We start from the raw sequence: 13,198 nt of genomic DNA on the forward strand, positions 1-13,198 counted from the left end.
TTAAAAGTTATGTGGATTAGGCATATGGAGGTTGGGAACAAGGTTGATGGTCTGGAGATTACTTGGTTAGGAAAGGGCGAGGTTTTGGGAGAGTTTGGTTAGGAATGGGCAAGGTTTAATCTAAAAGGGCTAAACTTATATTCGCCGTCCTCAGTATATTCTATAATATAATAAAACTCAACAAAAGTTCTATTAGTGTGTAATGGTTAGCACTCTTATTTTTATAACTCTTATATAATACAAATAGTATTCTCTTACGCTTCTTGCAGTGTTCAATACTGTTTATATCAATTACTTCTCTTTTTATATCTTCTTTTGTTACAAATATCTCTTCTTTTTTTGAATCTTCTAATTATTCTTCTTTGACAAATGTTAAAATCTTTTTCTTTTTTTCTTTTATTCAACTGCTTATCATAAAACTGCTAATTCATCAAAGTACATTTCTTATCACAAAATTCTTTCTCTTTTTTAAAATTCTTAAAACTTTCATAAAACTTTCGCTTTAAAAGTGCGCCTTCCTTCTCCTTTTAAAACTCTTCTTCTAAAGAGAGGACCGTCGCTCATCAGTTGCTCTAACCTCTCTCATCATCTTCTTTATCTTTTTTCAGCTTTTTATAGTTTTTGTTTGTTTTCCAGTTGCAATATCTTTTTATTTATTTATTTTTGCAGGTTGATAAGTCTTCGTGTTTACGTCTTTTCCCAGTCGTATTTAGTTTTTCTTACGCTTTATCGTTTATTGTTTACCGTGTTTACGTCTTTTCCGAGTTTTATTTCACTTTTCTTCTTACACTTTATCGTTCATGTGTCTCCGTGTTTACGTTTTTTCCCAGTTGTATTTAACTTTTTTTCTAACGCTTTATCACTTATTTTTGTGAAGAGTTGATGAATCATCTTGTGTACGTTTTTTTTATCGATCGTCGTTTTTTATTTTAGTTCCCCTTCCTCACAGTATTAGTTTAATTTTAGAAATATAAATATTAATTGTTCCATGAAGTACATATTAAATTCATTGCTTTTAACTTTTAATGTGGTGACACCACCTACTTCCGCCCTGAGTGACACTACCTACTTCCACCCGAGCTAGCTAGTGGTGACACCACCTACTTCCACCCGAGCTAGCTACGCCGTTGTTTCTATCACTAAAAATAGATAGTGCATATGTTAAAATTTAAAACAGAAAACTTGTGCAGGGACGGAGATAAAAGGATAGTGGATAATTGTATGCAAAAAGTTCAGTGATCAGTTGTTTGCTTCCAGTCTAGCTAATTATGATAGCATTGTAAGATATATCTTCTCTGTAGGTTCAGCTTTTGTTTCACATTTTTGTAAACTAATATTTTAAAAGTTCCGGAGTTTATTTGGTTCAAAACATTTACACATTTCAATGTTACTTGAAAATTAAAACTCTAATTTTATAATTAAATCTACTGTTAAACCAATAATAAATCTGACAAAATATAAAAAAATTAAAAACGAAAAAGTTCTATTAGCGCTTGGCTGTATATATTATATATGCAAAATATATTATATATACATGTGTAAAATGTATACAATTGCATACGCAAAAAAAATATACATATGCAAAATGTATTACTTGCATGGTCGCCGAGAGGGGGGTGGGGGGTGGACGATGAAGATTCCCGGGGCCTCGTGTGTGTACAAATAATTTTTTAAAAAATTTTTTAAAAGATTTAAATAGTTTTGACTTTTAAAAGATTTAACTAATTTTCATTTTTAGTTATGAATGACCAGAGCACTCTTCTTGTGGTCCTGGGTATATAATTGATCATAATGAGGGCCCGTTAAGAAAGCTTCCCCAGGGCCCGAAATTTCTCTCGGCTGCTATGTACATATGTACATAAATGTATTACATATGCATATTACATACACATATACGTATGTATTACATATACAAAAAACTGCATTAAAATTTCTCTTTTTATGTTTAAGGTGGTTCCTACGTAATCAAAAAAAGTTACTTTATATTCATTAAGCATTAATTTTCTCAAAAGTAGGTTCAGAATGTGTAAAAAAAAAAAAAATTTTCGAACACCAATAATATATTGATGATCACATAGAGGCCTATAATAGTCAAAATAACCCCTAAAAATTGAGTTTACTAGAAACACAATTACTCATGAGTAAAAGCTCATTTTACTTTCAAACTTGGTATACTTGTTCGTGCTACCTGTATCTAGTGCGTGAGTTTTTTTTATTAAAAGATCATGTTTCTACTAAAAGTTATGCTTCAAAGCAACTGTATTTTCGAAAAATGTGCTACTAGGCCTCTGATCTTAGTTCCCTAACCACAACTTACAAGTAATAAACTTATTTGAAAAAAACTCAGGCACTAGCAGTACACTGGATGAATAAGTCCTGAAAAATTCAAGTAGCTATCACTATTAATTCAAAAGTTATGATGTTTTTTGTGAGACAATTTTCTTGAAAAACGATACGGTAGAAAATCAAAAAACAAGAAAAAAATTTGTTTTAAAACTAAAATCCTCCTTTTAAATAAGTTTCTCCTCCCTCTTTATGTAAGTCTTTATCCAATAAACCCTTCTTGATGGCTTTTAGTTTTTTTCTTTTTGATTTTGTCTTATCTGATGTTTTAATAAGTAAATTTTGGATGCTGCGTCGGTTCATTTTTTCAGATATAATATTAAAACAGACACCGGTCTGTATTCCAAGTTTTTCATACACTTTAACAAGTCCAAATTGACCTTCGTTAAATTGAAGAATAGCACTATATACACCTAACTGTAGAATTGACCTTTCTACAAAGACTTGCTTAGGACATTTCATCCAGATAATATTATTCAGGGCATTTTTCTCGTTAGCATTTTGAGTTTCTCCGTGGATGCACTTGCGAAGAAGATCACCATTTGAAAGATCTTGGAAAATCTTTGACAAGATAGGAAACATCCACTCTGGTAAATTAATCTTTTCTTTGTGTTTTTTAAGTTTATTTTTCTTATAACTACACCACGATTCTTCTCCTGGTGGACAAAACATGTGGCGCTTATCTAAGTTAGATGAGTTGGTACAATAATGAAGGATAGCACCTATCCACTTTTTCATTGTGTAAATTTTTTCATCGTTAGTGCAATTTAATTTTAGACTTCTTCGAATGGCAATACCATAATAATTTGTTATTGAATTGATGGAGTTGTTTGTCAATATTCCTTTTCTACCAAATGGTGTAGAGGTATTTTTATATTCTTGTACTAGTGCCCTAAGTCGAAAACCTATTCGTTTATTTACATGTCCAACTTTGACGTATAAGGCAACATTAGAATAGCAAAAGAGATGTACTACTTAAAGTTTTAAATCACATTTAAGACATTAACTTAAAAAATAAAACGGTTGCTATAGCCGTTGCTAGGCACTAAAACTATACCTACCTGTATAAAATTAAAAATATTGTAAAAAGCATAAACAAACTTAAAAAAAAGTATATACCACGAGAAAGAGCAATAAATTTTACATTAGAATATCTAATTTGCCAAAAAATCAATTTTTGAAAAAATTTCGACTTTTGATTATGTAGGAACCACCTTAAATACATCAAGATACTGTAAAATCAACACTTAAAAAAAAAATATTCAATTTTGTTGGCCAGTATTATTTTTAAATATTTATAAACACTTGATTAAAAGGAAATAAAAATTACTGAACCCAAAATGGGAAAAAACTAAAACTCAGTTTAATTATAATTTGGATAACTCTGCCGAAACAAATTTCTCAATCGTTGAATTCCGTCTTTTTTAAATTTGATTTTAGATTCAAATAACATCACGAATAACGCTTGTCTTCATAAGATTTTGAGTTATTGGGTTTTCTCAACTAATATTCGGGTTTTTTTTACGAGTAAAATTCTAATACGCCGTAAGTCATTTAAATCAATCTGTTCGAAAGCGAATTCCTAAAACACTTTTGACTATTTTGTAATAGTTAAAATTAGAACATTTTTGCAAGAAAAAAAATCATACATTTCATAAAAAAAAAAAGTTAATTCTATTAAGTTTTTATTGCATCCTGAAAAGTAGGCAAGAAATTACTTTCTATTTAAATAAAGTTGATGATCTTTGCCATAAATGTCGGTATTAAGACGAATGATATAAACTTGTTTATTTTAAATTAAAGAAACTTATATTTTTTCTAATTTGAATGGATTGTTACAAATGCTATTTAGGAATCGTCGCGAAACTGAATTGCAGAGCTCCGTGACAGAAATAAAAAAACTGGCACGTTGTAAATAAAATGGTGCTAAATAAACATTTGTTTGGGATTATAAAGCAAGTCTTCATTTTTCAAATAGGAAGATATTTTTATACTATAATAGATACTAAGACATTCGGCAAAATGCATATAAAAATAGTTTGCAATTAAAAAAAAACAAAAAACAGATTAAAGCAGTAAAATTAGAATGGCCAAAGATCTATTCTCAAAAAAAAGTTTATTTACGTTAATCGCTTTCGCACGATAAATTCAAATGTTTCCGAGCGTTTTCGTTCGAATTCTCCTAATAGATTGTTCATTTTGCAACATTAATAAAAATGTCGAAATAAATTTAAACAAGACGTTTTAATTTTTAAAAAATGTTTAAACTATCGGCAAATTGTTTTGTTCAGCATACCCATAAACATGTATACAAAAATGTGTTAATGAATTCAGTTCAGAGAGCTGAAAACCACATACCGCTTTAGATAATATTTAGCAACAGCACAAATATTTAGCACTGCTGTTTTGTATTCGAACATAAGCGTGTGTAATTCGACGCAAGCGCAGGTGTTCGGATAGATCGTAAACAAACAATCTTGAGCATCGATAGCTGAGATTTAATTAGCTTCGTTAACTTCGCAAACGTGCGTTTGCTGTTTAAACCGTTGTTTACTTTGAACATAATTGCTGCTTTGATCATGGATTTCAGCTTTTATTCACAAGTAAGAATTATATAGCTTTTCTTTTTCAATAGTAAATATTACAGTTGTTAGAATATTATTTTGTATTTTCCTTTTTTAAGAATATTTTCCGAAGTAACACAATTGTTCGCTAAATTCATTCGGCATTTTGTTTACTAATTATTTATTTTCAACGCGCTCGGTCAAGCGTTGCAAACATGTCGTCTTACAATGAATAGAAAACAGAATTCTTCTATAGATAGGGTCATTGTCGCCATCTGTATCTTGCTACTTAGCAGTAACTGAAATTTAAACTTATCAAAATTAAATACAAGAGTTGAGTAGATACATGAAAGAAATATTAAGTTCATGATGCAATTTAACTATAATTAGAAAACTCGTTATAATAACGAATGAGAAGAGTGTTCACTACAATCATGTCTGCAACACAACTTAAACGAAATATTTTCTTACAACAGTTGGAGATAATTTTGTTTAGTAAATAATTTTTACCAGTGTGTAAGAAAAACAATTTGACTTTCAATACGAGATATTTTCTTAACTTGACTGTATGGAAAGGGTATTCCGCTAGAGGCAAAGAAATTTTAAACTCTTCAGGATAAAATTTCTTTGCTCTTTTGAGCTTATGCTTAAAGAAAAAGATGTTATAGAAGTAAACAAATTTATAGTATCATTTCTCCATTTCAGTTCAATTTTTATTAAGCAGTACTTACTTAATTGGTATTTTCTTGAAGTAGAGGATTTTTTTTCATAACTTAATTAAAAATGAACTGCTGCTTTGGTTTATGACTTTTTTTGTATGAAAAAAACCGGTTAAAAGCAATTATTTGAAGAAGACAAAATGAGGTAATTAAAAAATTTTATTAGTAATAATCTGTTTAAGAACAATAAAAATATTCATAATTAACAGTTTGTATTAAGCAATTTATTTGCTTTGGCTAAGAAAAAAATTTATATTGAAAACATTTTTCAGTTTTAATGAAATTATATATACTTAAAAATCTTTTATATATGATGTATTACTACTTATAGTTTTTTTTTTGCTAATTTTTAGCAAGGTGTTATTGGATCATTATCTGAAGGGAAAAGAAATTATTTACCAATAATTGATAATGATTTTGAGATTGGAGACTTACCAGTAAAACTTGAATTAAGATATGCTATTGAAGCAAAGAGAGCTGAAAAGGGACTTGATATGCCAGTTATTGAAAAAATTCCAAGAGTATCCAGAGAGGTAACATATTAGTAAAAATACCTATACATATATAACATCTGTTTGAGAAAAGAATTTAGTTTATAAATAATTTGCAGTTAACTATGGAAGAAGAAGAGCGAAGAAGAGTACGAAGAGAAAGAAATAAAGTTGCAGCATTACGATGTCGTGTTAAAAGGAAATCACATGTTACAAAACTTGTAGAGGTACTTCTTACATTAATTACCTTTTCCATAAGATTTTTACTTTAGCCACAACTCTCTTCTGTCAACTTTTCACATTTGCAGCAGAGCACTTAAATCTCTCCAGGATATGCTGTTCTGTTTTGTCCCGCAAGAATTTTAAATAAATGCCAAAATAACCTTATCTTACGCTTTAACAAAACATGACCTTTTATTAGGAAACAGATGATTTAAACAGAGCTAATAGCCAACTTGAAAACATTATTGAGCGTTTGGAAATGGAGAAGCATAAACTTGAAGAAGCTATACGACTCCACTCCTGTAAATCGAAGAAACTGACTGGAAGGTGATGATAAATGAAGGTTAGAAAATTATTAAACAAGCGACTGCTGGCGGTAAACAATTTTATGCAAAAACTTGCAAGATAATTTTGCAACATGTATAGTATAGATTTTCTAAACCAACTGTTTGAGAAATTTGAGAGATTTGAAAAAGAGTAAGGTTTATTAATCTTAAAAAACCTTCTAAGTTTTGTTAAAATAACTTAAACTTATTAAATGGAATGTAGAACATTGCTGTTTACTGAAGGAAAGTCTTTTTTGAAAACTACTCACTCAAGACAGTTATCTGGCAATTGTTTTCTTACTTGCTTACTGAAGTCAAGTTTTTTCAAAACATTTACTGGCTCACTGAAAACAAATTTTTTTTGACAGCTATTACTAACTTATAGAAGACTGTTATTATAGACTGCTGCTCATACACTGCTACAAATTTTATTTGACAGTTATTACTAACTTACAGAAGACTTATTATAGACGGTTACTCACACGCTGCTACAAATTTTATTTGACAGTTATTACTTACTAATTTACCTTAAACAAGATTTACTCAACAGTTATTAGTACTATTTTACCAAAGATAAGTTCCTTTTAACAACTATTTCTATTAACTGAAAACAAATGTTATTCAACAGTTATAACTTACTGGCTTTACTGAAGTTGAGTTTATACAAAGGTTGTTACTGGCTAACTGAAGACAGGTTTCCTTTGACAGACATTAACTACTTGTTTACTGAAGACAAATTTTACTTGACATCATTACTGACTTACTGGAAAAAATTTTACTCAATAGTTATTGAAGATTTCTTAAACCCCTATCCTAACCTAGACCTGAACAAGTAAACAAAATTTAAAATGACTCTTTGTAACTGCAACTCAGAATCAACAAACCTTGCAAACAGCAATAAGTGTAGTAGTAATAAACAATGTAAATTACATTTTATTATAGCAAGAGTCAATACCTTGACAAGTTGACAGTGCAAATTACAAAATTACTTTAAAAATAAAAATATGACAAATACCAAAACAAAAAATACTTAACAAAAAAAATCGTAGCAGGAACCATGTTTTTATTGTTGATTATCAACTTGGACTTAAACAATATTAGCAACAAAACATTGACGATTATCAACTTGGACTTATTACAATATTAGCACGCTTGGACAATATTAGCAACAACACAAGGTTGTTTTAAAACTTACAAAGAACAACACAGAATTGCATTTATATTTTGGGACTATAAAATTATACAGTAGCATTAAAATTATGACATAATGAACACCAACAACAACTTTGAGGCAACAAAACAATAAGTGACAATGTTACCAGCTTTTTTATTACTTTGACATGAAAAAAACAATTAAAAACAATTTAAGCAACATTGTGTTTGGCAAAAAAAAAGAAAAAAAAAAAAAAAAAAAGAAACGTTACAAGCAACAACTTGAAGGTGACAAAACAGTTGTGAAACATTTACAAAAACTAATACTTTGACAAAATTACACTATCAACAACTAAAACAACAAAGGAATATGAGTGAAAAAATTTTAAGCAATTTGGTGATACTTCAATAATCAAGTCTTTTGCCAGCAACAACTTTTAGGTGACAAAACAAAGAATAAAAACATTACAAGCATCGTATAAGTGACAAAACTATAACAACAAATGTGACACAACAAAACAATATAAGAGTTAACAATAAAGGTATTGTGTATTATTATTTTGTTATGACAAAATTTTAACAGTGACAACTGATACATGACAAAACTAAACAAAAACATCAAACCCTTTTATAATTTACAAAAAAACAATACATTAAGAGTTTGTCACGAAAAAATTTAAACATGAGATAACAGGACAAGCTAACAGATTAACAAAACGAAACTATACAAGCGGAAACAAAATCAGCTTTAATTTTAATGCGTCCAAAAATTGTGAAAATATATTTCTATAAAAATAACAGGAGCTAAAGCAAAGATCGAAAGTATTACCTTTGATTCTACAAATCTATATACTAAAAATAACTTTAATGCAACTACACAATACTAGCATAGTTTAAGCATTTTCTAAATACTTTAGCTCTGCAAAACTAAAACAATAAAAATATAACTATTGTTTTAATACTGAGAAAACACAATAGATTTGAGCCAATGAGCAACATCATCGAACTATTGTTTTGAGATTCACGACAAAATAATACAAAGACCTTAAACAAATGACATAACAGGACATACAACACAACAAAACAGTATAAAAAAAACATCAAAGTACAAAAAGCCACAAATAAAAAATACAACAAAACATACAAATAACCTTAAAATTACGAAGAAACAATAAAAATAACCTCAAAAGTACGACAAAAAAATACAAATAAATTACGCCAAAACAGGACAAACAGGCTTTAAAAAAGAGACAAAGACAATCTTAAAAGTAAGACAAAACAGGACAAACAACTTTAAAAGTACGACAAAGCAATACTAATAACCTCAAGAGTATGACAAAACAGTACAAATAACCTTAAAAATACGACAAAACAACACAGCCAACCTTAAAACTACGACAAAACAATACAACCAACCTTAAAACTACGACAAAACAATAGAACTAACCTTAAAAGTACGACAAAACAGTACAAATAACCTTAAAAGTACGACAAAACAGTACGAATAACCTTAAAAGTACGACAAAACAGTGGAATTTACCTTAAAATTAAGACGAAACAGGAAAAAAAACCTTAAACGACAAAACAGTACGAATAACCTTAAAAGTACGACAAAACTGTGGAATTTACCTTAAAATTAAGACGAAACAGGAAAAAAAACCTTAAACGACAAAACAGTACGAATAACCTTAAAAGTACGACAAAACTGTGGAATTTACCTTAAAATTAAGACGAAACAGGAAAAAAAACCTTATACGACAAAACAGTACGAATAACCTTAAAATACGACAAAAGAGTACAAATAACCTTGAAAGTACGACGAAACAGGAGAAACAATCTTTTACGACAAAACAGTACGAATAACCTTAAAAGTATGACGAAACAGGACAAATAACCTTAAAATACGACAAAAGAGTACAAATAACCTTGAAAGTACGACGAAACAGGAGAAACAATCTTTTACGACAAAACAGTACGAATGACCTTAAAGTACGACAAAACATTACAAATAATCTTAAAATGACAAAACAGTCCAATTAACTATAAAAGTACAACGAAACAGGACAAATAACCTTAAAATACGACGAAACAGTACAAGTAACCCTAAAAGTATGACGAAACAGGAAAAAAAAACCTTATACGACAAAACAGTACGAATAACTTTAAAAGTATGACGAAACAGGACAAATAACCTTAAAAGTACGACAAAACAGTACAATTAACCTTAAAAGTACGACGAAACAGTACAATTAACCTTAAAAGTAAGACGAAACAGGAGAAGCAGCCTTATACGACAAAACAGTACGAATAACCTTAAAATACGACAAAACAGTACAAGTAACTTTAAAATACAACAAAACAGTACAAATAACCTTTAAAGTACGACGAAACAGGAAAAACAGCCTTATATGACAAAACAGTACGAATAACCTTAAAAAAACGATAAAACAGTACAAATAACCTTAAAAATACGACGAAACAGGACAAATAACCATAAAAATACGACAAAACAGGAAAAACAGCCTTATACGACAAAACAGCACAAATAACCTTAGAATACGATAAAACAGTACAAATAACCTTAAAAGTACGACGAAACAGGACAAATAACCTTAAAAGTACGACGAAACAGGAAAAACAGCCTTATACGACAAAACATTACAAATAACCTTAAAAGTACGACAAAACAGTACAAAACAGTAAGATTACAACAAAGCAATACATGTAACGATGAAAATAGAACAGAACAGTATAAACAATAAAAGTACAACAAAACAAAAACAAAACAAACAATAAAAATACGACAGAACAGCACAAACATTAAAAGTATAACAAACCAATACAAACAACGATGAAAATAGGACTGAACAGTATAAACAATAAAAATACGACAAAACAAAACAAACAACGATAAAATTACAATAGAACAAACAAAAATACGACAGAACAAACAAAAATACGACAGAACAAACAAAAGTACGACAAAACAGGATAAACAACGATAAAAATACGACAGAACAAACAATAATACGACAGAACAAACAAAAGTACAAAACAAACAACCATAAAAATATAACAAAGCAATACAATCATAAAAATACGACAAAGTATTACAAACAATGATAAAATTACGACTACTAACAGCCTTAAAAGTCCGACGAAACACAACAAACAACGATAAAAGTACAAAACAATAAAAATAACAATGAAAGTACAACAACAAAAAACAAACAGCGATAAAAATTGACAATTTAATACAATAAAAGACTGACAAAATAATGAAAATACAAAATTTTTAAAGTAAACTTTCTTTTGAATAACGCAGTTGTATAGTATTCTACGATTCGATACACATTTCTACTATGAATAAGTTTACAAAAACGTTAAAAAGAAAATTTTGAAAAGAAAAAAATTTAAAAGCTCAAAGTAGTTATAATTAAAATTTTTCTTTTTTTTTTGTTTTTGCAGTTGCTGAATTATTTTTCCAAATATGATAGATAACAACGATGAAGAGAAAATCACTAAATTGTGTAAAAATATTTTTCAAACAACTGTCCAGCAGAAAAAAGTGTAGAGTTTAATTGTTAAGTTATGAGCAGAAATAGATTTAAGGTCATTATACTAGACGCACCATTAAAAGTTTAAAATCAAGCGACTAACGACAGACAACCAGCTGAAATAACGACCTTTTACCAAATTTTTCGACTTAAACAATCTTTAAGGATAGAATTCACATAAAAAAAACATCTGTAAATATACTAATTTTGAAAATAGCTGACAAGGAACATTGTCGTTAACAAGATTTACCAAATGACGACAAAATGACTGGTTATCGTAACGATGTGAAAACAACTGACGTCAAATTTGAAAAATACTGAACAACCGTTCGAATATGAAATCACTTTTTAACGTGACCAAATTATTCCACTTCAACAACTTTTAAGTATGACTACTGACTTATTTTTAACGAACTTTACTTATTTTAAATTTGTGACATATTGTCAAACTTTATGACAAAATTTAATTAAAATAGTTAAGTTTACAACGATAACGATACTAAACAAGAACAAGTTTTTTTCCAGACTGAATATTACTAATTCTTCATATTATCTAGTACGGCGTTCAAAATGGCTGACTAAACACAGCACTTTAACTATTCTGCAGACAAACGAAACTAGAACTATTTAGTTACAGATTTTAAATACCGTACAAAACTGTTAGACTGATTACTGCTTTACAGAACTGTTGGTGGGATGATTGAAGCTTAAAATTTATCATTGAAATTTATATAAATAGAATGACATGCATAGACTGACGGACTTTACATTAAAACTGACCAAGATTGTTTATTCACGCAACGTAATTGTCTAGGTAACGCAAAACAGTTTAGTATATTAGAAAACATTGACATTTAAAACTAGTTTTCATTGATATTCTACCCATTTTCAGTTTAGGTACAGTGATTTAAAACTCTGAATAAAAACTACTCAGTTAAAAGAAATATGTGACATAGCACAGAATTACTGACCACATTTATCAGACAAAATATCTGACCATAATCAACGACAAAATGTGACAAAACAAAATGACTCTACTGGATTTAAATTTAGTTGATAAACAACCTTAAAAATTTTAAAAACACAAAAATAAACTGTATGACAAAGACATGACGCTAACCAATATCATGGAGTAGCAACTGAATACAGAGAGACAGACTGATTTGCAATTTAAACAACTTTTTCAGACAGTTGAAGTGCAAAAAACTTGACTTCAGTAAAAACACGAGGATTACAAAGACTTGAAAAAACTATTTTGTAAAAAGATTATAATTTATTAACTTGCTGTCATTATTAATTACAGAATTATTTTTTTAAATATTTTGAATTTTACTTAACTTTTTTTCTGAAACTATTTTCTGATTTGTTTTTTTTTATTTTTTTTACATCAAGCTTTGTATATCATTTTGTTATTTTTGATATTTGTAATATGAAAATTGTAATTTTCGATCTTTTTGTACTTCCGTGTACATATATATATAAGTGAAAGTGAAATTTTTTAAAAATAATTATTGTAATAAATTTACAAAAAACGTATTTTATAAACATTTTTCAGTTTTTGAGAGTTTTAGAAAAAGTTTCTAGATTTTAAAGTAATAATTCTTGTACATTTCGGGTTTTTTTTAAAATATTTTTATCTGGATTTTAACTATTTTTTTTAAACTTTGAAAACACACCTTAATTTATCTGAGTTCCTTTGTAAAATTGTAATTTTAAATACAATAAAGTACTCATAGAAGATTTTTGAGTGTCCTTTAAAAAACACCTCTTGCATATATAGAGAAAAATATGAGCAGATTAATTTTTTAAAATATTATTTTTAAA

The 13,198-nt window shown here is 28.6% G+C and overlaps 1 protein-coding gene across 6 annotated transcripts; it reads left to right on the top strand.

Annotated features, from left to right (window-relative positions):
* The first annotated feature begins 4,528 nt into the window (after positions 1-4,528).
* On the top strand, positions 4,529-13,109 carry LOC145190151 (protein c-Fos-like). 6 transcript variants are annotated; one of them, XR_016453129.1, is made up of 6 exons: positions 5,084-5,771; positions 5,980-6,159; positions 6,237-6,344; positions 6,539-6,682; positions 11,932-12,188; positions 12,267-13,109. XR_016453129.1 is itself a non-coding variant. In XM_090089704.1 (5 exons), the coding sequence occupies exons 1-4, from the start codon at positions 4,923-4,925 to the stop codon at positions 6,668-6,670; spliced, it is 444 nt and encodes a 147-aa protein (XP_089945830.1). In that variant the 5' UTR covers positions 4,748-4,922; the 3' UTR covers positions 6,671-6,682; positions 12,267-13,109. The 6 variants fall into 6 exon arrangements, 5 of the variants coding, with proteins under 5 accessions (XP_079923059.2, XP_089945830.1, XP_089945831.1 ...); XM_090089704.1 differs by lacking the exons at positions 5,084-5,771; positions 11,932-12,188 and adding an exon at positions 4,748-4,946; XM_090089705.1 differs by lacking the exons at positions 5,084-5,771; positions 12,267-13,109 and adding an exon at positions 4,748-4,946 and having other exon boundaries at positions 11,932-12,060.
* The last annotated feature ends 89 nt before the right edge of the window (positions 13,110-13,198 follow it).

This window comes from Hydra viridissima, unplaced genomic scaffold, assembly GCF_058129835.1.
Source record: "Hydra viridissima isolate aposymbiotic clone 2 unplaced genomic scaffold, HvirCarnegie_v1 scaffold_6, whole genome shotgun sequence".
In the NCBI taxonomy this organism is placed as follows: Eukaryota; Metazoa; Cnidaria; class Hydrozoa; order Anthoathecata; family Hydridae; genus Hydra; species Hydra viridissima.